The sequence below is a fragment of the Lytechinus variegatus genome, chromosome 12 (assembly GCF_018143015.1).
Source record: "Lytechinus variegatus isolate NC3 chromosome 12, Lvar_3.0, whole genome shotgun sequence".
NCBI classification, from domain to species: domain Eukaryota; kingdom Metazoa; phylum Echinodermata; class Echinoidea; order Temnopleuroida; family Toxopneustidae; genus Lytechinus; species Lytechinus variegatus.
In genome coordinates, this window is record NC_054751.1 from 18,632,198 (window position 1) to 18,657,614 (window position 25,417).

The 25,417-nt window shown below is 36.0% G+C and overlaps 1 protein-coding gene across 10 annotated transcripts in view; it reads right to left on the reverse strand.

Moving 5' to 3' along the window:
- Nucleotides 1-5,489: 5,489 nt before the first annotated feature.
- LOC121424645 (kinesin-like protein KIF20A) overlaps nt 5,490-25,417 on the reverse strand; it is a 43,536-nt gene continuing 23,608 nt past the window's right edge. For 3 of the 10 annotated variants that reach the window (XM_041620374.1, XM_041620368.1, XM_041620367.1), the window contains 15 exons: nt 25,213-25,329; nt 24,921-25,037; nt 22,986-23,102; nt 21,630-21,734; nt 19,507-19,617; nt 18,568-18,759; nt 17,808-17,918; nt 17,188-17,256; nt 16,347-16,537; nt 15,695-15,809; nt 14,841-14,954; nt 14,337-14,463; nt 12,455-12,466; nt 7,834-8,078; nt 5,491-6,674 (listed from right to left, as the gene is read on the reverse strand). In XM_041620374.1, the coding sequence (XP_041476308.1) occupies nt 6,576-6,674; nt 7,834-8,078; nt 12,455-12,466; nt 14,337-14,463; nt 14,841-14,954; nt 15,695-15,809; nt 16,347-16,537; nt 17,188-17,256; nt 17,808-17,918; nt 18,568-18,759; nt 19,507-19,617; nt 21,630-21,734; nt 22,986-23,102; nt 24,921-25,037; nt 25,213-25,329 (1,842 nt within the window). In that variant the 3' untranslated portion in view covers nt 5,491-6,575. Of the gene's footprint in view, nt 6,675-7,833; nt 8,079-12,454; nt 12,467-14,336; nt 14,464-14,840; nt 14,955-15,694; nt 15,810-16,346; nt 16,538-17,187; nt 17,257-17,807; nt 17,919-18,567; nt 18,760-19,506; nt 19,618-21,629; nt 21,735-22,985; nt 23,103-24,920; nt 25,038-25,212; nt 25,330-25,417 lie in introns of all 10 variants that reach the window. The other 7 variants (XM_041620377.1, XM_041620371.1, XM_041620373.1 and 4 more) reach the window with 7 other exon arrangements.

Consider the following 25,417-nt stretch of genomic DNA (forward strand, 5'->3'; position numbering starts at 1 on the left):
AACTTGACTCTTGCTATAAAAAAAAGCTGCAATATCTTGAATTGTAATTCATACTATGACGTCAACTAAATGAACGATAAGAATTTGACAAAATGATTTTTAAACCATGTATATTGTAATGAATCACTGGGCAGTTGATGATTAACAGTAAATAGTTGATAATTCAATATTTGTTTTCACTTGTAAAAAATAAGAATGACAAAATAAAAAGAATGGCAAACTAATCCATTTACCATTGAACTATGATCCCTGACAAGAATGACTTTAATATGAAAAAAAATATCAAAGTATTTATAAGTGATTAATCCAGTTAAAAGTTTATTTGCATGCCTTTGTCGCCAATTCATCATCTGAATACATTTCTGTTTTTCCTATCTGGTTCAGTCAACATTTGAATTTATTAAGTGAGCAGATGTGCAATTCGTTTTCCTACATTATACGTTTTTTTTACTGTACTTTTTGTCTTCCACATGAAGCACCAGTTCACCATGAAATAAATATGTTTAGTTAAGCGATGTGTTTTTTTTTTGGTTAAAAGACTTGGGAAGGAGGATGTCTTTGACATCATTATTATGTTACTTTTATTATTTGTGTCTTTTGTATGCTTTTCAATCCAATCTTTGTGAATACTGTAAAGGTAAAGAAGTATTTTGACTGTACAGTGAGAAATACATGTTATGTGTGAAAATGTATGCAACATAAGTGCCAGTTTGGGAACAGATAAATTATCAAGTTTTTATTCTATCAAGTGTCTATTTGATTCTATCAAGTGTTTTCAAAGTCAAAATGTGTATTTATATGAAACTCCAACTACAATTTTCCGACTGTCTCAAAGAAAAAAAATGATTGGTTTTCTTTTTGAAATTCAAGATTATATAAAATTTAAAATACAGACCATTGTACTTGCATCTTATACATATTTTGAATGTTGTCAATAGCCTGGGGGGGTTCAATAACAATTACCAGATAAAGAGTCAAGCTATGTTTGCAACTTTCAAGGTGGATAATAATTATTGAACATAATGATATGTCCTCAGAAAATGACAAATACATTTCAAAAATAATTTGAAGAGGACGTCATTTTAAGTAACCAGGGCAAATTTGTGATTTTTCCTGAATTATGTTATTACATTACATATTTCTTACTAATCTGAATTCTAAAACAAAAAAAATCTCGATTTCTTTTTTAAAGATCTACTTAGGGAATTTTTTTAAATCTCGATTTACTCTCAAAATGACTGCAAATTAGGGTCAATACTCTGTTAACCTGTAAACACTTTGCAAAACAGTAGCTTTTTAAAACTGTCAACATCTTCTGTAACATGGTGCATATTGGTCAGGTAATTTGGTGTTTCATAAAGCTGTTTGTAAATTACACATGACTGTATGAACAACTGGAGCGTTTTTCATTTGCAAGTCAGCTTCATGGGAATACATCATTGAGCACATTCTCGTGTAAAGAAGAAATGCCTTGTAGAGTTGATTAAAAAGTTTGAAAATCATCTAGAATGACCCTACAAGAAAAAGCATTTTCTATTGCCCAAAATTTGTTGAAAAAGTCAGAATTCAGACTTAGTCTGAAAAGTGGCATTCCTTGTAAAGTTATTCATTTGTATTTTACAAATGGCTTTAGGAAACAGCTCCAGATATAAATGTAGGTGATTAAGTGTTGATTTGAATTCAAATAGATTTATTAGCTGTACAATTTTTCTGTTTTTCACTTTGAAAAAATATTTTGCTTTTGGCTTTGAAATATACATGCTCCTGAACTGGCATTTGTGTTAATTTTGTATGAAAAACTCTATTTCCCATAAAGCATCTGTTACTTATTGTGTGTGGAAGAAATATCAGAAATTGAAATTATGGTGGGGAGTAGTTTTGATACCCCTACTTGTACTGATGTACTATTTATATATCATGTTTGATTATGAAAGTAAATAAAACTATGCAGTATTTGCATACAAAGTCAACAGAAACAATGTGTATTTTATTTTGTTTACTGGTAATTTGGACAAACAATATGGGCAAGAAAATTGGAATTAATTACATAAAAGATTTAAGCAATGATTTCATGAGAATTCCCTTACTGAATTAAATGTTAGCATGATAAAAACAGAAAAATCAGCTACATAGCTACATATAGGTGATTTGAAGAAAAATGAACCGTTTTCGACTCACTGAATGTGACTGCAGCATTATTAACATTGTTGAATTTGGTTTGATAAGTCATGTCATATGACCATTACCACATTTTTGTTTGAATTTATAGTTTTTTTTGTTTTTATCATGATGATTCCCTTCAGAGAATGGTATAACTCCCGGGGGTATACTAAAAAAGAGACATTTAAATTGTGATGAGAAATGCACAAGCCACTGAATAAATATCAAGCAAAAAAAAACACCAAAAAATTACAAAAAACAATTGGACAGAAAATTTGCAAGATAAGCAAACTTATGTTGCTTTTAATAATGGAAGCTTCTTCATATAACAATATCATATTGCTTACAAAGTACACTTGCATCCTGCAGTCCTATAGATAGAAGTCTGAAGAGCATACATTAGGAACAATATTATAATATATATATAGATTATACAACACATCTTATACTAACGTGCAACAACTGATTTTAACTTTCCACATAACATACGATTCTTGCATTCTGCTGCAGCAGAATCCAAATGTACAAGAGATTAAAAATCAATTCCCGAATTTACAAGGCAACCATTTTTTTCTTTTTGCTCTCTGTTGAATTCTATTTTCAAGATATATTCGGTGATGTTTGATATTCCTATAAAAAATATTTCTGATAAAACAAAGCAACCAATTCTATTTTCCAGCCTATCATACTCCAAAATCAGGTCAACAGGAGAAAAGTCGACCTTCCTTAAGTTGACTATTCATCTAACATGCTTAAGCCAGAGTAATTTTTACACAAGGGCCCTGTCTAACAAAAAGTTGTGCTAGATCGGATCAACCACAATTCTGGAAAGTCAGCAACTCCAACATCTGAAACGCATGTTTGTTCAAATTTTTTTCTAAATACGATGTATAGGAATATTGTATACTCATACATTATTTTCTTGACAATTTGGTATGTTCCTCTGTTTACAAAAGACATTGTGCAAAAAATCCTGTAGGAAAAGTTACGAGATTGATGGATTCCATACAGTTCAGGTACATGCAGATCGGACCATTCACATCTCTTTGCAAGATGGGACCAAGATTAAGCATGTGTTATACACTTCTTGTAATTCTAACAGATTTCAGTTGTCCTAAAAGATTTGACATAGGCCAAGTTGCTTTGACATGTATATGCTATACCACTTGAAATTCTGGGGGGTGTTTCACAAATATTTAAGTATGACTTAGAGTCACACCTAAATGCCTAGTTGCATGCGGTATAAAAAGCATAACCGCACTGGTCAGATCATGCAAAGAGGACGGGCACTACTACGTATTGATCAATTAGATTGTGCGTTGTATTTCAGATACGCGTCAGAATTTAAGTGCGATTTAAGTCATACTTAATTCTTTGTGAAACACGCCCCTGGAAATGTTTCCTGAAGCTGTTCAAATGACTGGAACACGTTTTTTTTTTGTGTGAGCGAAATGAGATACCCTATTTGAACAAAGTGGGAATGTATAGTGTCTAATAAATGAAATCTTACATACAGTTTCAAATGTTTTCAACCTTAGCTGACAGGAATGGAAGTGATGAGGAATATGATTAGGCTTAGCTCAAAGAACATATTACACTGTACAGTCATTGAACACTTTCATGAAAAGGCCCCTGTATAGTAAACAGCAATTTTCATGATCCTGAAGGCTATCATAGTAAAGCCCTCAATGGGACCAAAAGAGATTCAGGCACTGTAACTGAAGCCATTCAGAAATTAATAAATCTCAGTCAAATACAAATCTTTTGTAAGGAACCCGATGCAAGAGGGTCCAATTGTGGTTTCAACTTCGCACATTATTCCATTAATTTCAAACTTGATATCAGATTTCATTCTATTAAAACAGATAACGAATTTCATGACATGCATACAATTACTTTCAGTTTTTCATACAATTTTCTCTGTTTACAGAAAATGATGTATTGGCATAGAAATGCAATATGAATACAAAGTACTGTGTAGGTCTATGCCTTACATACATAAGAGGGTTTTAGTATCTAATTTAATTACATTTTGGTAGATGTAATAATATGTACCATGCAAATGAACTAGACACTATCTGCAAATAGCTAGTGCACTTGCCTCAACAATGTTTTCATTTTAAAGGCTGTTTTCATAATAAAAATAGTATTATAGTTTAGTACAAAATTTTGGACAAAATTGTCTATTCCTTTCTCACCAAAACCACAATTATCACTATTACTAGTACATGTACATCACATGTAAACATTCCCTGTCATGTTTTACATACACATATATGCCTCTTTTTCATCAATTACAATGAAATCGAACTTGCAGGATATACCATGATTTTTCTCATCATGTAAGCATTTATCAAAACGAAATTTATAAGATTTGCTTTCTATTTACAAACTGTACATAGTTGGTAACAGCTACACTTCACAGTCCCTCAATAGTATGTTTTATGATGTTTTGGCCAACTCAAATTGGATGTGGAATCTGCAGTGTGTTCATCCGTAAAAGGGGAAAAGTTACTATATAACTGCGGGTTCAATAATTTTCTGGTTAAATCTAAGAAGGATCTTGGCCAGAGTTTGGTCCGAGCTTGATGATCTGTGATAAATGCCTGTTCCATGGGAGCAACAACTAATTGCCAAGCTCATAGTTCGGACATTATTCTTTATACAGCCCTTCAGTTATTGATTTATTTCCCTGTCACTAAATACTCTGCATATTGCTGAGTGAAACCAACCTGTTATCAAATACGGAAGGGTATCTTACATCAAATGAATTTAAAGTATTGCAGTTGACTCTTTCCTAACCATCAAAGGCTAAGTCCACCCCAGAAAAATGTTGATTTGAATGAAAAGAAAGAAATCAAATAATTATTATGCTGAAAATTTCATCAAAATCGGATGTAAAATAAGAAAGTTATGATATTTGAAAATTTCGCTTATTTTTCACAAAAACAGTGATATGCACAACTCAGTGACATGCAAATGAGACAGTCGATGATGTCTGTCACTAACTATTTCTTTTGTTTTTTATTGAACTTTTGAATTATACAATATTTCATTTTTTACAGATTTGACAATAAGGACCAACATGATTGAACCATATAGAATTAAACAATGCTAATTACACATGTTCAGGGAGGATTTAATCGTTATTTCACACTACAACAGGGAGAAAAATTGAATATTTCATATGATAAAATACAAAAAAAAATAGTGAGTGATGTCATCGATCTCCTCATTTGCATACTAACAAGGATGTGAATATAACTGTTTTATGAAATTAAGCGAAACTTTAAAATGTCATAACTTTCTTATTTTACATCTGATTTTGATGAAATTTTCAGTGTTCTGCTGGTTGGATTTTTCTCATTTTATTTGAATCAACTTTTTGTTGGGGTGGACTTGTCCTTTAAAAATATCTTAAAGGTGTAGAAAGACATAAGAGAATTCAGATCTTTACAACAATTGTAAAAATGCTGCAATATTCACTATTCACAAACTTGACAAAGAAATTGTCTATGTTCTCAAGACCTGAAAAGTCCTGTCTATATAATTTTGATCAGTTATTAGGTTTTTGAAAAAATATTAGAAGTTTGGAAGGAATGAAGGGGGCACATGTAAAACAATGTATTCGCCAAATATCTCATTTCTATTATATTTGTTTTTTTTTCAGTTCGGTTAAATACAAACTACTCATATATATATAACATATTTACATTAAGTTTCTGTGAGTTTACCTTTTTTATTCATTTATTCCACAGTAAAAAAACACTTATTGACTGCATTTTCTGAAAATTCTTCTTTTCAGACTTTGCTTAGATTTCCACTGACCGAACAATACGAGTATTCTGGGACAATCCATTGCAATTTATAGTCTCACAAATCTGTCAATATATACTATTCAATGCCAACAAAAAAGTGAATTAACATAGAAAAGATGGGGAAAAAAAGACACCAGAGATAAGAACCTGACATTGAAACATACGCCCTAAAAATGGATGTTGAATTTAAACATGAATATTCAAATTACAAAATGACACATTCATCATGTAATATACAGCTCTGTATGCCTTGTTTCTATCATGCTATGGACCTGCTGGTGTAAATCCATCTCAGATGAAGCCACTTCCCAAATTCCAGTTGACCTCACTAGTCACTACTGTGTACAGGCAAAAGTACTTTGAAATACGGCAGATATTCCAAAAGGTTGGACATATAAATGGACATGAAAAGAAACACAACAGAAATCGGTGTTCAATCGATGAGCTTCACACTTAATGCATTCATATCAGACATTATAACCTTGTACACGGTAGTCTTAATGTACAGACAATGTTAATACCGTTGAATCCACACTCTGATAAGATTTTCGCTTCCTTATTATTAAGGCACATGATACAAGAATAGTACTAAATGGTTTAGTATTTCTTGGTTCGAGAGCGAAGTTTTCGTGTGATAACGGTAACTGTAGAGCCCTCTGATGGTTTGGCCTCGCCAACATATTGTCGGCTGATCATCTGTAAGGTAGGGAATGGGGGAAATAAGAAGAGACAGAGAATATGCATTATTAATGAGACAATAAAAACAATCTCTAAGGGGAATGAAACCTTTGGAACAAGTAGGCTTGTGTCAAAACAGAAAAATCAAAGAATAAGAACAAAGAAATATTGCAATCACTATTGCCATCGAGATCCTCCCCTTGGCAACATGACAAGGATGTGTGATGTCACATGTGAACAACTTTCCCTTTGATGTACTATAAAATACCCCCGAATGTCTCTTTTTGCTTTTTCTTATGGTGATACAAACTCTTTATCAATGATGTATTCTTTGAAAATCTGTATTACATGCCCTCCTATAGAAAGTATACATGATCTACTGATTGATATGATAAAAGAGGCAGTTAAAGTGAAATATATGCTAAAGTAATGGGGAGAGTTGTTCACAAGTGACATCACACATCTTTGTCGCATTGCCAATGTGAGGATCTCCATAGCATTAGTGATCACAATATTTGAATGCTCATAACTTTCTCATTATTTATCTGATTTTTCTCAAACTTTTGTTGATATGTTTCTTTGATTTTTCTGTTTTCACACAAGCTACCTTGTTCCAAAGGTTTCATTCTTCTCTAACATGCATGTTCAGAAAACAGAGAGATAGAGACTTGAATGACAGAAATAATTCTACAATCATAAGAGAAAGGGTCCATAACTGAACAGGCCGCACCTACAGTAGACTACGCATAAGTCGACCTTGGTTAGATAATCGCCTCACTCGAATCATTAGTTCAGACCAGAATATGTAACAAATGTGTTACTATAACAACTTAGTCAAATTTCACCTACGTCAAACGGATTACTATGGTTCAAAAAGATTTTACCTAGATTCACCTGCATATACCGGTACATCTAAATTTATTGTAACAGATCTTACATCGTTTTATTCATGGTTCAAAGATCTTGTGAAATAAAGCACCTAAATCAAATTTGCTATCTTTTTTTTTTCAATTATTATTTTTTTAGCAAAATAACTTTGCTTAAAGTTCCCTAGTTCCTACACAAGTTTATCAACTTTTTTCTTTGTAAGAATTGGATTGAGCCATTTGGTGAAGGAGGGAGTTGTAGATCAGAGGTAGGTGGGGAGAATGATTTTCTCAAATAAAGAAAATCTTACCTCATGAGGGGAAGCTTCGAATGGAGCAGAAATATCAGTTTTGTAGAGCTTCCTCTTTCTCTTCTGCCTCTCTGGAGCCAGGGATGGGACAAATGTATCCATCTCAACGGCCTTGGGAGGGGACGGGGAAGGGGGCTTCTCCACCTCTGTGGACGGTGATCCAGCACCTGTAGCAGTGTCAACCAGTCGTTTGGCTGGACGGACAACAGATGGAGTTAAATTTACAAAGCATGCTGATGATTCTACTATGGTGTTGCCATGGCAATGAATGTTGGGGTTTGGTGTAGGGGAAGGATATTAGTTATTAGAGATTAGTTACCAATGAGGGTTGGGGGTAGGTAAATAGTGGAAAACGGAGCAGGAGGAGTGGTGTACGCAGTGATGAAATATAAAAGGTTTGCCCAGAGCAGGAACAGGGGTGGAGTTTACAGTGATGAAATAGGAAAGGTTTGTCAAGAGCAAGAGGGGTGGAGTATACAGTGATGAAATAGGAAAGGTTTGCCCAGAGCAGGAGCAGGGGTGGAGTATACAGTGATGAAATAGGAAAGGTTTGCCCAGAGCAGGAGCAGGGGTGGAGTATACAGTGATGAAATAGGAAAGGTTTGCCCAGAGTAGGAGCAGGGGTGGAGTATACAGTGATGAAATAGGAAAGTTTTACCCAGAGTAGGAGCAGGGGTGGAGTATACAGTGATGAAATAGGAAAGGTTTGCCCAGAGCAGGAGCAGGGGTGGAGTATACAGTGATGAAATAGGAAAGGTTTACCCAGAGTAGGAGCAGGGGTGGAGTATACAGTGATGAAATAGGAAAGTTTTACCCAGAGTAGGAGCAGGGGTGGAGTATACAGTGATGAAATAGGAAAGGTTTGCCCAGAGCAGGAGGGGTGGAGTATACAGTGATGAAATAGGAAAGGTTTGCCCAGAGTAGGAGCAGGGGTGGAGTATACAGTGATGAAATAGGAAAGGTTTGCCCAGAGTAGGAGCAGGGGTGGAGTATACAGTGATGAAATAGGAAAGGTTTACCCAGAGTAGGAGCAGGGGTGGAGTATACAGTGATGAAATAGGAAAGGTTTGCCCAGAGCAGGAGCAGGGGTGGAGTATACAGTGATGAAATAGGAAAGGTTTACCCAGAGTAGGAGCAGGGGTGGAGTATACAGTGATGAAATAGGAAAGGTTTACCCAGAGTAGGAGCAGGGGTGGAGTATACAGTGATGAAATAGGAAAGGTTTGCCCAGAGCAGGAGGGGTGGAGTATACAGTGATGAAATAGGAAAGGTTTGCCCAGAGTAGGAGCAGGGGTGGAGTATACAGTGATGAAATAGGAAAGGTTTGCCCAGAGTAGGAGCAGGGGTGGAGTATACAGTGATGAAATAGGAAAGGTTTACCCAGAGTAGGAGCAGGGGTGGAGTATACAGTGATGAAATAGGAAAGGTTTGCCCAGAGCAGGAGCAGGGGTGGAGTATACAGTGATGAAATAGGAAAGGTTTACCCAGAGTAGGAGCAGGGGTGGAGTATACAGTGATGAAATAGGAAAGGTTTACCCAGAGTAGGAGCAGGGGTGGAGTATACAGTGATGAAATAGGAAAGGTTTGCCCAGAGCAGGAGCAGGGGTGGAGTATACAGTGATGAAATAGGAAAGGTTTGCCCAGAGCAGGAGCAGGGGTGGAGTATACAGTGATGAAATAGGAAAGGTTTGCCCAGAGCAGGAGTAGGGGTGGAGTTTACAGTGATGAAATAGGAAAGGTTTACCCAGAGTAGGAGCAGGGGTGGAGTATACAGTGATGAAATAGGAAAGTTTTACCCAGAGTAGGAGCAGGGGTGGAGTATACAGTGATGAAATAGGAAAGGTTTGCCCAGAGCAGGAGGGGTGGAGTATACAGTGATGAAATAGGAAAGGTTTGCCCAGAGTAGGAGCAGGGGTGGAGTATACAGTGATGAAATAGGAAAGGTTTGCCCAGAGTAGGAGCAGGGGTGGAGTATACAGTGATGAAATAGGAAAGGTTTACCCAGAGTAGGAGCAGGGGTGGAGTATACAGTGATGAAATAGGAAAGGTTTGCCCAGAGCAGGAGCAGGGGTGGAGTATACAGTGATGAAATAGGAAAGGTTTACCCAGAGTAGGAGCAGGGGTGGAGTATACAGTGATGAAATAGGAAAGGTTTACCCAGAGTAGGAGCAGGGGTGGAGTATACAGTGATGAAATAGGAAAGGTTTGCCCAGAGCAGGAGCAGGGGTGGAGTATACAGTGATGAAATAGGAAAGGTTTGCCCAGAGCAGGAGCAGGGGTGGAGTATACAGTGATGAAATAGGAAAGGTTTGCCCAGAGCAGGAGTAGGGGTGGAGTTTACAGTGATGAAATAGGAAAGGTTTGCCCAGAGCAAGAGCGGGGGTGGAGTATACATTGATGAAATAGGAAAGGTTTGCCCAGAGCAGGAGTAGGGGTGGAGTTTACAGTGATGAAATAGGAAAGGTTTGCCCAGAGCAGGAGGGGTGGAGTACGCAGTGATGAAATAGGAAAGGTTTGCCCAGAGCAGGAGCGGGGATGGAGTATACATTGATGAAATAGGAAAGGTTTGCCCAGAGCAGGAGTAGGGGTGGAGTTTACAGTGATGAAATAGGAAAGGTTTGCCCAGAGCAGGAGGGGTGGAGTACGCAGTGATGAAATAGGAAAGGTTTGCCCAGAGCAGGAGCGGGGATGGAGTATACGGTAGAGAAATAAGAAAGAGATTAAAAGAGGTGAAATGCAAGTATGAGGGATTAAGAATATTTAGAAAAGTGTTTTAAAAAACAAAGGGAGGTCAAACATGAAATCAAAAGATCAAATTGAACATATGATAAAGCAAAACAATTAAAAATGCAACAGAACAGAAAGTTCATCAAAATGCAATAGAAATAAGATGTGATTAAATAAATATTTCTTCCATTGTAAGAGTTAGTAAACATTCCCATTATAGGTGTGTAAGCGGACAAGTTATTGTCAATGCATTTGAAAAATAAGATCAATGGGCGCAAAGAAAATAAATAATGCAAACAAACAAAATATGAGACATCATGCAAGGGAAGAAGAGGAGAAAAATTGAACACACATTTAGCAACTCAGCCAGGTCATAAACAAATCAATAGACAGTAGTTACTAAATCATATAGCTTTGTTATATGAACAGAACACATAAACAAGAAGGAAGATTTCATTAGTGTAGAAAAATTCTACTTTATTTCATATATACTAGAATATGATATCCCCCACTCTGTGAATACATAAGTATTCTAATAATAATTGGTGGATACAGGAGTAGAAAAAAGAAAAACAAAGAATAGTAAAGAACAGAGAACAGCAACTTTTCTAATTTCTAGAAAGCAACATGTATGAAGCTGAAATTAATTAGCTATGTGTGATTATATAGACCTCTCTATAAACAAGATTTTACATGTAGAGCTAAGCACTTGTGTTTTACATTATTCAAAGTCTAGGCGGCTGATTCACAAAGAGCAATAGGAAAGTGTGACTTTATCCAAAAGTTGTAAAAAAATCAATGTAGACAATGATTGACTTTTTTGTGAAAATATGAATTTGAGCATTGTATATGATTTTTAGCTCCCACTCTGATGTTTTGACTTGCTTGGCCCCTATTAAATTTGAGATACCTTTTTTTATGATACTCACATTGCAGGGAATAACTTTCCTTATCCAATTTCATTTAATAGTTTGTTTGGTCAGAAGGGAAAAGACCTCATCTAATAAAAGTTCTGTACATTCCTATGTAAAAATAAGCTACTTTTTGTATAGCAGTATTTTTAAAAAAGTGGAGCAATAGCAGGATATTTTTCCCTTCATATATATCACGGACTTGTGCTTGTATCACTCTATGTTGGCTTTGGGAAGAACAGCTTCCTTATAGAGCAACAGCCACACCGGACTTGGTGATTTTATCATTTCTCTTAATAAAATAGATGCCCTTCAAAAACTTACACACAAATCTTATTTAGTTATTGCTTTGTTTACATCAAAAAGCATTCCATGCAAGAGAAGTGGCTTCATGCAAAGAAGAAAAAATTGGAAACCCAGTGTTTTGAATTAGGCATTTCAAATGTTTTCAAATTGTTTTAGATCACATCCTTCACATACGATTTTTTTTTAATCTTTCATTCATCTGCAAATGAATTCCAACTTTGAAAATGAATAAATGTTAGATTTCTGCACACATGATACTAATGTGTGGATTCATTGATGACCATTGGAGAGGAGAGGTATGCATACTCTAAAAAAATCTGGTCAATGTAGTATTGTCGGGTACGGCTCATAATTAGGAATCAAATCTGACTCTAAGTCACACCCAACTCTCTGTGTGAAACAGCGACAAGAATTTGATCAAGATCAAAAGAGATAAATACAGGGTAAATAAATGGATAGATATATTGAATAGACAGCTGTAGAGAGATCAGATAGTAAGGTGGTCAGAGTGAAATACAGGCTGAGAGAGATGGGGGGGGGGGGTGAAAACCAGGAAGAGCAGGTAGGAGGGAGGGGAGATGGAGAAAGGAAAAGCAAGAGGAAGTGCTACAACACAGCACATCAAATTCAGGCGGTATGGATTTCTAAAAAACATTAAATCATACACATTTACTCACCAGTATCATAAACTATAAATAAGGGAGAGCGTTATAAGAGAAGAAGCAAGGGGAAAGACAAAAATATGATATTTGAGCATAATTACTTCATATTTTGCAATTTGCATTCATTTCTTTACAGAGAGGCAAGCTACATGAATTACCTATTGATTTTCCAGAATAGAGATATGTTGTGTACTGAAGTTAATGTTATGAATTCCATCAACACCATTATGAAATTTATGACTATTTAATAGTGGAATACGTTATGAAGATATGAATAGAGAGAAAAACCTTTACATTTACTTTGAGAGTTACATGAATAATGAATGAAAAATGAATCTGAGTTTCATGCAGATGGTAAAAGGCTTTTAATTCAAAACTAATCGTACGAAGTATTCCTGAAAAAAAAATCGTTTGGACTATGGATGACTTTTGAAGCAATCAAATACAGTTAAACCTGTTTTATCAATGACATGTAAAGAAGGCCTACATGTTTCTGTCCATAAAGACATTTTTTTGCCCCTCAAATAGTTTTCCAAGATGTGACACATGTATCACAGGAATCTGTCAATAAAGACCATGTTTCATGTCTCTCTTTGGTGGTCTTAGTATGCACATTTCCAGGGTTCCCAGAATTTCAAGAAAGAAAAATTCCCTTATTTTTCCCTGATGAAGTTTAACCCTAAATAGACTGGGCTATTTCAACGCCTAAGAAGACTGGGGGGGGGGGCTGATTCAGCCCCCCTTATGATCTCCGCCGTCAATCGCGTGATCGCGACGAAAATTGGCAGACGCGTTACCCATGGCATTTTCTACAAAACTATAACATCAAATTCTGCAAAAAATCTCATGTCTCATTAATTATGCTAATTTATATGTAAAATCATAAGTTTGCTCTAATTAATAAAATAATGCCCCTGAAATGCTAATTTTTGTTTCACATACTCTAGATAGGCATCTGATCAAATTGATTTTAAAAAAATTTCAAAATCACATTTATTTTCTTATGTATTCTACTGTTTTCTAAATTTCTTTATGTATTTCTTTGTTTTTTTGACTTTTTGTTTTTTATTTTTTTTCGATGAAATTGTCGGGGACTTTATTTTGACCATAAAAAAGATAGAATTAATTGATTTTAAGGAGTAAAAGGAAAAATAATGATGCATTTGTGAATATTGGCTAAGAACACTATTTGCATTGGATTTGTACACAAATTCACGTTTTTGAGTAATTTTGGGTCTGCATGCACTTACGAAATGTTGCGTAATTTTGAAAAACCGCGTACCCGGGGGTCACAATTTTGGTCTCAAAAGTTGCGCAAGACTTGAAAGTAAAAAGTCAGCGAGCGACGCAGTCAAAAAATTTCGCGCGGCGGATTTATCATGAAAAATGTCGAAGGGGGGGCTGAATCAGCCCCCCCCCCCAGTCTTTTTAGGGTTAAATATTCCCTAATAGTTATTCAAACCCATTCCCAGTTTTGCAAGTTTTCTAAGTTGTTGGAGCGAGTTACATGTATTTTTAGTATAAAAAGTGTACAGCAGTCAAAGAGGCGACACTAAAAGACCACCATAACCAGTCATTCAATGGATGCAATTTTGATATGCAACGAAATATGCTAGTAACAGTCTGACTGACTACTGTACTTTCGACTTTTGGGCCTCATTTGAGGCATTTCCCCCTTATTTTTCCGACTGGAGAAAAGTAAAATAATTTTCCCTGATTTTCCTGATGGGCTGGGAACCCTGATTTCACTGTATTGCTGTTGGGACTGAACCATGGATAGGAATCATGATTGAAAATGAGAGGGTTACATGATTTTCGTTGAAATAGTCATCTATCATAACACTTTTGCGGGCATATCTCATAGGGCCTTCGGTACCTCCCATTACTTCCCACTCACCAGACTTTCCAATAGGAGAGTTCTGTAAGTATTCATTGATCCTAGCCAATGGGCCTCTCCTTTGACTGCTATCCGAGTGGGATGATGTCGAAGGGGACTTACCATCCTCTGGTTGGTTCTCAATCTCCTGTGAAATAGCAGAAAAAAGACAAGAGTCACGACATGGAGGAAATTATATGATTAACAGGTGAATTATAGGTTTTTCAGGATGAACAGTCAATTTACAGATATTCTTAAAAGCATAAAAATTAAAGCAAGACTTTGACTAGCACAATTAATACTCCCTCTCCTTCCCACCAAAACAATAAGGGGGAGCTAGGTAAATATGCACAAAGAAAAAGATAAAAATTTGAATTTTGTCAGAAGTATTACAGATAAGAAATGATTTTCTTTTTGTTTTCTGAGAAGAAATTTAGAAACTCCCAAATTTTTGCTTCGATAATATCTGTGAAGTTCAAATGTCTCTTCTCTGATCCATATGAACCCTGTCATAAGTTACATTACCTCATGGAGACTAGTCTTGCTTGATGCCCTTGTGGCACGACGCAGCCGACCTTTTGGTTTGACACCAACACCATCATCTCCTTTGAGCTTTTTGGAGCACTCAACGTCCTGGTCCTGAGTTCAAAGTAAGTCAAATAATAATGGTTTAATAAAATGAATATTCTTAGAAGAGCAAACAAAACGCATAAAAATGTAAAGGTAGTCGTTCCATTGAATTTGTTAAACCTAAAAGGCATAAATTATCGTACCACTGTTTTGTAGTTAGATTCTTATGTTGCAAGTGTGGAGATCATATCAAATTGTGATTCTGAATTAACATATTTACGCAATTAAAAAAAAACGATTAACTAAAAGAAAAGTAAAATTCTTTGCATCACTAACAAGAGTGTCGCTAAGGCGAGCACAAACTATGCCCGCCTGTAACATGGAAAATTGAGTTATTGGTCAAGTAAGAAAAGTGGAAGGTGGCGATTTCACCTTTGACATTCTGACCTCATAGTCAATAGAGAGCTGGGATTTATGCTAGTATCATACACCAAGTTACATGAGCCTTGGTTATAAAGTTCAATTAAACTGAAGTTATCACATTTACAAGGACTTCAGAAGGGTAAGATGAAATCATGTCAGTGAGACCTTTTGACCTCAAAATCAATAGGCTTCCTGGGATCCATGCCAGTATCATACACAACAAATTATATGAGCATTAAAACTGAAGTTATCGCGTTTACAAGGAAAAGTTAATGGACGGACGGACACCGAACGTAATACAATAATACGTCCCGTCTAGGACGGGCGTATAAAAACAAAACAACAGTATGGAGATCAAAAGCAGGAAACAGTAAAGGAAAACTCACATCGTCTCCACCTCCTCCTCTCTTTCTTGATGACCTTAGGGATGTCTTGGTGACCTTAGCAGCACGTCCCTTACGAGACGGCTTCTTCTGAAGGGGGGTAGCATCTATCTCAACTCTGATAAGGAATGGAAAACGATACGATTAAAAAGTTTGTAACTTACCAGATAATTTATTTAGTTCATGTTCTAAGGAATAAATCACATGCTGAAATGATAACTCTTTATATACATACGTACACTTGTAATGTGCAGTTATTCATCATGATAAATGCACATGCGAGGTAATGAATAAGATTTTAAAACATACCTAAACAAAAGCAAAAGAGCACATAAGTAACAAGTAATGTAATGAAGGGAAAACAAGTAGCAACAACTGATTATTTTAGGAGTCTAATGATTTCTCTTAGGTAACATATGTTGAGAAAGCTCCATCATCACTGGGTACTGTAACAAAAAGTTTAGCGATCGATCGTACTCTTGATTTCCACAACTGATTGTACATTGTAATCAATGCAATCAATCACAAAGATATTCTTCTACGATGATTGCAATGTTTCATGTTACGGACCCCTGGTCATATGATCAATCCATTTCCACTATACATAATTTTTTCTTTCGCATTTAGAATGGACAGAGATTGTAGGTATGCGTACCTAGACAGGCGACCAGCCTTGTATCCCGCTTGATCCTCAGGCTCGATGATGATGATACTATCATCGTCTTCAGTGCTGGTGGTTGAGATGGTGGAGGCCAGGGAGGTAGTAGACGGCATCCCGGTAAGCTTCTTGCGAGATTGCTCATCTTCGCTTTTCTCGGAGGACGAGGTGAAGTAAGAAGATTCCGTCTGAAAAGGAGGAGAAAATTTGATTGTGCACATCATTTTACTATCTACAGTAATGTTTCTATAAGACTGATGCATGGATGTACATGTTCCTCCATGAATGCTGCTTAAGTGCTTGGTAACATTTTCATTACAGAAGGAAAAATAAAGTAAAGCTATAGAAATAAGTTTCCATCTGATAATACAAAAAATTTGATATTCTAATGCTCTCATGACCTGTCTAAAGTAGTCAGATTTTCTTCACTATGGCTGGTTATCATCATTCCAGGGGCCTGAGCGGACCCTTGGATACCTGGCCTTTGTAGATTTGTGTTGGTTGCACTTGCCCACTTTCATGCCTGTTGAGAACGTGCTGCTTATTGTGCTCTCCAAAAGGAAAGATATGATGAAAAGGAAGGTTTGAAATGATGGAAAAGTTCTGATAACTCTCCATGATATTTATGACTATCTACTACTATCAGTATCATCAACAGGCTGGTGAAATTTAATCTTCAGATTTTCTCCAAGAGCATCATCAACATATGGTAGTGAACATTCTTTTCTTTGTAAATCTTGCAAGGGTCATCCAATTCAAGGTTGAGACTCTCCTCTGTCAGAATCAAACTATAAATATACAATCACTTTTGTCAATTTCCCGGTGGGAAAAGAATTACCTGATCTGTCTGTGTCTGCGACTCCTCAACAGAGGATGATTTTTGGGAAGATTCTTCAAGTTTCATACCCTGAATGGAAAGAAAAGAAACATTTCAAGATAAAAATGTAAGTCGTAAGTCAGTGTCATATGCTCTTTCATTGACACCTATTAAAACTCTGTTTTTTGTTTGTTTCTGTACATCAACACTGGGCGCATCGTGGTCTAATGGTTCTGACTCTCGCCTTTTGAACAGAACGTAATGGGTTAGAATCCTAGTCATGACATGATTTCCATCAGCAAGAAATTTATCCACACTGTGTGCTGCACTCGACCCAGGTGAGGTAAATGGGTACTGGCAGGAAGTAATTCCTCAAATAGCTGTGCGCACTAGAATCGGTAGACTAGCTTAGCCGGGGTAATATAGGAACGCCTTGAGCACCTAGAAAGGTGGATACGTGAGCTATAAAAATCCTATATTATTTATTATTCTTATTATTATTAAAACTGAGGTGAAAAAGAATGAACTTTTCTTTTCAGGTGTTTTTTTGTGATTGGGACCTTACATTTTTTTTCATCCAAATATTCATGAACACAATTTGTTAGATTTACAGGAAATCTCTTTCCCAAAAATGCTCTTACCATTTCTTTGATTTCTTCATCTTTAGAACTGAGGGATTCTTTGAGTTTTTCAATTTGCTTCTCCTTGGTCTCAATGACACCCTTCAGTTCTTCAATAGATGCCTCTTGGTCCTGTGAAGTGCAACGTGGCAAACATACAACAGTGAAAGTATCAAAGGCAATACCCAATATCACTATCAAATTGAACACTGATCTGTGAAACGGATTATTCACGGTATGATGCCTAGAAAACTTCTGTGCAGAGCTGCCGACCTGAACAAGAACATTTCAGTATTTTAAAAGCTGAAAAATAGGCAATTTCAAAGAATTGCCATTATAGGACAACACATAAAAATGAAATTTCAGAAATGATCAATTTGCATGAAGCTATCAGTATTCTCTTAAGTTCTCAGTACTAATGTCAGTACTAGTTGGCAGCTCTGTTTGTGTATATGATTTCAATAAGGACAGTGTGGACATCACTTTTCACCTTCAGGAATGCAACTGATCCCCGACTCTATTGTCATCATCACCATAAAAAAGAAAATATAGCATGAACATACCGCAATCACTTTCTGAGCTTCTGAATATCAAAAAACAAGAACGAATATTACTTTCTTATAAAACAAAGGCACAACATTTTCTAATAGACCCTTGATGCTTCCCTCATAACAACAACAAAAACAACACCAACAACAATAATGATAATAATAAATAATAATAATAATGTTATATACATAAATAAAGCACCAAATCCACTTGTGCTCAAGTGTTGACATACCTCAATAACTTTCTTGGATTCTGTTTCATTTTGTGTGTTCTTGAGGATGGTGTTACGCATTTCCTTCTGGGCTTCCTCATGCATCTTGATTTCTGCACAAAGCTGAGCTGTCATGGTCTCTCCCGTCTCCTTCACCTTAGCTTCTCTCTCCTCCAGCTGCTTGTAGAGATCAGCTATCTGACTTTCTTGCTCCTAGCACACATCAAAATGGTAAATTGATTGGTCAATACCTACTAACTTGAGTTGAATTAAAGTTTGTCTACAACCAGTTAGTGAACTAACTATTTGGTCAAATTGCAACCTAGTCCAATTTGGTCCAACGTCTAGTTGGGCTAAAAACTAGTTAGACTAAAAAAAGCTAGATCTAAAACCAAAAGTCCGTACGGTTAGAATGTCTATGAACCCAATGTATTACATGCATTTTGTATTTGATTACATGATAAAAAAAAATGTAGCCCAGGTGGTATCAGACTATCTGAGAGGAAGACCAACTGCCAGAATATTAGGTGAATATTAACCAGAAAATGTAGATACATCTAATTATTGATGTAACTAATAATTTGTTATAGTACTACGAGTTATGAAAAGACTTGTTACAAATAATAACAAGTGCGAAATTTCTATAACTTTAGTATCAGCTGATCAATCATCATCATCAATCCAAAGTTTTCAATCCAGATTTGTCCCCCATGAACGGGGTGACCAGATTCACCTCACATCCACAGCAATCGCATTCCAGATCAACTGATTTCAGTAGCTTGAAACTGTAATTTGTTATCAAAACAAGTTTTATGAAACGGGTCCCAGGATTAGAATAGGGGCATAATGCCCCCCCCTCCTTCAGTTTATTCAACATCTGAAAAGGCCAGTTGAAAAGAGTGGGCCAATACAAATATCAAATGTTTAATTTGTAAGTTCAAAAATTGAAATTTGACTTACAGCTATCTCCTTCTTGGAATCTGCGAGCTGTTTCTCTGCTCCTCCGAGGAGTTCCATTCGCTCCTCTAGATCATGCACTAGAGTCTCATGCTCCTCAAGATCCTTGTGTTGCTGTAGATTGATAATGAACAAAGAGAAAGAGAGAGAGACAGAGTGTATTTAAGATTTTGGGAAAAATACCAAGTTTAAACAAAGGATCAAAGCTTGAATTTTACAGTGAATGGACACCTACAAGAGCAATACCCACTTTGTCCTGTAATGTAAGATTCTAAAAATTAAACAGTTCTTTGTTATTTCAGTGAAATTTTGACATAAGATCTGAAATTAAGATAACTGAAAAAGTCAATAAAAATACAAACTTAAATATTGATCAAAACCTGTGATGGGTTAATTACAATGCCATTGATATTCACATCAAAGCATTTTTGCTGTTTTATTTTGATATTGCTGGTTTTCAATTATTATGTTCATTGGAATTGATTGTCCTATTAATATGCGCCACGTTTAAATTTCGTCCAGACTATTAGAAATTTAGTGAATTAGAAGTGAAATTAAGCTGAGATAAATATCCAGCCCCAAATATCATTTTTAAAAACGATATCCCTCCTTGTTGTGCATCAGTCACTGGAAGCTCTATTCTGGATTAAAAATAGGGTGTCTGGACCTAATTTTTATCTTTGGATCGAGTTAGACTTATGTGCTATGACTGTATTCATTTGAAAGAGAAAATTTCACTCATACCAACTACCAAATTCATGATGTAAATCCATTTTACAGCAAAATTTTGAACAAACGAAAATTGACATTTTCCCGCCAATTACAGCTCAAAAGCCTTTCAAAATATAGTCATCCACAATACGTGTTTACGTCTTATGAATTGAAAGCGTCTCCAGGAGGGGTCTCTGTGAATGTTGCTAATGACGTCAGCGAGCCATTTTTTATCACAAGCAATGGCTAATGAATATACATCACTTTGACCCCAACTATCTTCAAAAGTTGTGTTACGCATCGTACTGGTGCATTTAGGTCAAGGCATGTCACGTTCGAGATAGGAGAGTGAAAGATGCAATCATAACGTGCAGAACCAATGGGATTTGAGAGAAGATGAGACAGATGAGATGAAATGTGTCTGGATTTTGTGTGCATTTTCATAGAGTCAATCTACAGTGTGTCTGAATAACATGCAACACGTGGCTCATGACAAGTCATGGAAATTTCCATTGTTATGTTATGTCTGAGCTGAGAGAGTCTGGCATGTGTCTGTGATTTGCATGTGATGTGCAATCATCGAGTGTGTATTCACTACCTTCTACAGAGAAACCTCAATCACTTACATTAGATTGTATCTTGTAATTTATTGTTCATCAGCGGATGCAGATCAATCAATGGAACGTCATTCCCACATCATCCCTGCCGGACTTCAACTAAAGTCTCCCATCGACTCTCCCAAAGCCAAGCACATCATTCACCAAGCAAGTGTCTCTCTTACCAGAGAACGTATCACACACACCCAGCACGACCAATTTCATATCTGGCGCCAGGTTTTTTTACTAATGAAAATTTTACTTTTTTCGGTGAATATATTTTTTTATCCTGAATTTATTTCGTTCATGGTGTAAAATCACCTAAAAGTGTGATTTTACACTGAAAATCTTTACTATTTTCTTGAGATGCGAGATGCCTTTGAAAATGTGTGAAGAAGAATGTCTGCGCCGTCGCGACCGATCCAAACCGCATTTTCAGAGTGAAATTCATTAAATGAAATGGAACTCATGCTACTAATGGGGGTCAATGTGTTAGTAAGGTCAGGAAAATGACTGCTGTGCTTGTGTTTCAATTATTTCCTCAATTGTGAGTCTCTGTAAAAATGTAATGTAAAATTACTGGAGGCATGTTTAATCTGTGCTGACCATGTTATGTGCGCAGCAGTGCATCAACACATATTGGCGGAAGTTCGGACACTCTATTAAAAACCTTCATCAAAATTCATCAACTGTGACATATTTTCAAATAATCTGATCCTACTTTCTTTAGTTCACTTCCAGTCAAGTCAAGTCAATCAAAATTTCACAGTCTTCTGATATAAAAAAAATCTCACAAAAAACAAAGTTTGTTTGTTATACCTGTAGAGTGAGCTCTTCCATTTCTTTCTTCTTCACATCAAGGCATTCTGCTTGCTTCTTTATTTCAGACTGCTGTTTTTCTATGATACTTGTCAATTCTCCAACCTAGAATAAGAGAGTATAAATATTGAATAAAAATGTAATATTTGATCAATTCTACAAAACGACTTGAGGCCAAAGAGATTATCTGCTGTTTCAGTAATTCATTACTTCATCAGAAATCATGTTGAAAGGTGCCATACTTTAGGCAGATTTGTTTGGCCTCTGAGCCCCCCCCCCATCTTTTAAATGCAATTTGAAAAAAAAGTAATTTGAATTGTGCAGAGATTATACATGTATCACCAAACAACTCATTTCATACCCCCTTCGATAGTTAGGAGCATTTGAATATTGCAATCACTAATGCTATGGAGATCCTTCCATTGGCAATGTGACAAGGATGTGTGATGTCACATATTGAACAACTTTCCCTTTGATGGACTATAAATTACCCTCAAAATGTATCTTTTTTTTTGCTTTTTCTTATGGTGATACAAACTGTTTATCCATGATATATTAAAAAAAAAATCTGTATTACATGCCCTCCTATAGAAAGAACACATGATCTACTGATAGATGTGATAAAAGAGGCAATTTAAGTGAAATATATACTAAAGTAATGGGGAGAGTTGTTCACAAGTGACATCACACATCTTTGTCGCATTGCTAATTTGAGGAACTACATAGCATTAATGATCACAAAATTCAAATGCTCATAACCTTCTCATTATTTGTCCGATTTTTCTCAAACTTTCGTTGATCTGTTTCTTTGATTATTCTGTTTTCACACACGCTACCTTGTTCCAAAGGTTTCATTCTCATTTAAAAACTTTCATAAATCATAACTCTCTCATAATCAAAACTTCACCAATATGCTTCTTTAACATTATTGCTTTTATTAAAATCAACTTATTATCAGGGTGGACTTCCCCTTTAATATTCTAGGAGCAGTATCTCGAGTGCAATGCATGTGCAGTGTACTGCCATCATGCGAACTATTCAGCCACTGAAAACATTTCCATGGATTTTGTTACAATTCTGCTTTGTCTGACAGTTTGAGCATTTGGTTTGAACCTAGCTTACAGAGCAATATCTGACTGGGCACTCCTTCTTATTCAGTGTTGGCCTATAGTTATCATAAAAGTTGTTCCTACCATTTCTTGAAAATTCCCACAAAATTCCTGTAGAAAATTTTCCATTGCGAAAATTCTCAGGAATTCCTAACCCTGCTTTAACTATTAAAAGTTATTACTTATACTTCTCCTGTGCTTTCTTCAACAGAGCCACCAACCCCTGAAATGAGCTGGATGTTGTTACCTTTTCAGCGAGGACAATCTTCCTGGCTTCCAGCTCTTTCTCCAATGTGTCTATCATGTCAGTTTTCTTACACAGTTGATCCTTCTGAACATCAACAACAGTCTTAAGCTCATCAATCTAAACAAAGATTGTGATTCATATCAGTTGAGAATTAATCAATCTGTCCTCTCCTTCTCATTACGCAGGTTCCCTCATATTTCACTCTTTTAAATTGTCTTTAATTTGAATTAATTGTTAAGCCTTGTCTGATTTGTATTCTCATGAGTTTTCTGATATTGTTTTCATATTGTCGTTTGTCTTGTGAAATATGTAAAATAAAGTCAAATCATATCAGCGCATGTTGAAAAGTTTTCCACATTGAATTCACAATACACACAAGCTAGATGCAGGCTACAAGAAGTGAAATGCATTTTAAAACAATTTTTTCAATTCATTTTTGTAACCCATAGATTGGGTAATATTGAAAGCATTGTTACTCAAGACTTATATTCACTTGGCCTACAACCATTTCCAAACTATATAATTTCAAAGCTAAATCGATAACTATTCACGACCAAAGAACATATACAGAAATCAATCCTATTTCTATATTTTTATATCCACTTAAAACTTAAATGCCAGCATTGGTAATGATCTAAAAACAATAATACAAGGTCCCACATGTGTAAACATCATTCATTGTTCTCACTTTTAAGCTTTTTAGTTGTGACTTCATGATTTCACTACATGATTTTATTTGATCCACAATAGCTCTATGATATGCTCACAATTGACCTTGGTTTTAACCCTAAATAGACTGGGCTATTTTGACGCCTTAGAAGACTGGGGGGGGGGGCTGATTCAGCTCCCCTTATGATCTTGCCCGTCGATTGCACGATCGTGACAAAAATTGGCATGCGCTTTACCCATGGCATTATCTACAAAACTATAATACCAAATTCTGCAAAAATATCTCATTGCTCATTAATTATGCTTATTTATGTGTAAAATTAGAAGTTTGCTCTAATCACTAAAATAATGCCCCTAAAATGCTAATTTTTGTTTCACATACTCTAGATAGAATTTGCACACAAATTCACGTTTTGGAGTAATTTGGGGTCTGCATGCTCTTATGAAATGTTGTGTAATTTCAGAACCGCATACCTGGGGGTCACAATTTTTGCCTCAAAAGTTGTTCGAGACTTAAAAGTAAAAATTCAGCGAGCGACGCGGACAAAAAATTTAGAGCGGCGGATTTATCGCAAAAAATGTCGGGGGGGGGGGGACTGAATCAGTAACCCCCCTTACCCCCAGTCTTCTTTGGGTCAAAGACCATAGTTTGCTGTGAATATTTATATAATATTGACTGGCCTTGAGGGGAACATCAAAAATATTGCCAGCAAAAGAATCATATTGGCCCGAGTCTTTAGACGAGGGCAATATGGGTCTTTAAGGGCAATATATTTGATGTTCCCTGAAAGAGCCAGTCAATATTTTTATTATCATCCAAATCAGATATCTAGAGCAAAAATCATGATAATGGTGATATTTATTTTGAAAATAGAGTTCTATTGTGTCTTGTTAATATAAGGGTCTAGGCTCTGAACTTTACCATTATGACGTACTTGCAAGCGCTCGGATCCAGTGATGTCTTTATTATGACATATATTGTTGGTGCACGGATCCTTATGAAGCGTATCTCTTTATACGCATCCTCAAATGCCCGGATGTGAGACCAGGGAAAATACAAAGGTATATTTTGCACCGTCTCTGCATGCAAAGTAAATACGCGCATTGAGACCGAGGAAAATACAAACAATATACCTACCCTTCCCGATATTCAGAAAATGTAGGGCAATACGCTTTTGTAAATGACCAGCTCACATGTCTGATACGGGTGATAATCAAGTTTAGCTTTAACAACGAAAGAGCAAGCATCATGAATAGTAAACATACCTTTTCTTGTAGAGCCTCCCTGTCCTCTGCTTGTTCCTTCTCGTGTGCGCTTACCTCTGTCTCTTTCTGTGACAGCATTAGTTTCTGTTCTTCCAGCTTCTTGTTCAAGCCATCAATCTAAAACATTACACAGAGGGCAAACAAATTAATAAACAGGCAGAGGCTTGATCAAATATTACAATGGTACATCAGTATCAGTCTATGCACCAAAAAAAACAATCCCCCTTGCGCCGTATGATCTCCCCAAATACCCCAGCCTAGATAGGGTCAAGTAGAAAATAAAGAAATGTACCTGTGTTTGCAAGGTTTCTTTGCAGAGGGTATGTTCTTTCTCCTGTGCACTGAATCTCGTTTCGTTTTCTGCAACACATTTCTTCTGCTCTTCAACTATTCCCTCAAGCTCAGTTATCTTTTTTTTTCAAGAAGAAAAAAAAAGAGATGCATTTAGGTAAATGAATCTATCAGAACAATATTTCCCTTCCATCAGGTGTATATTT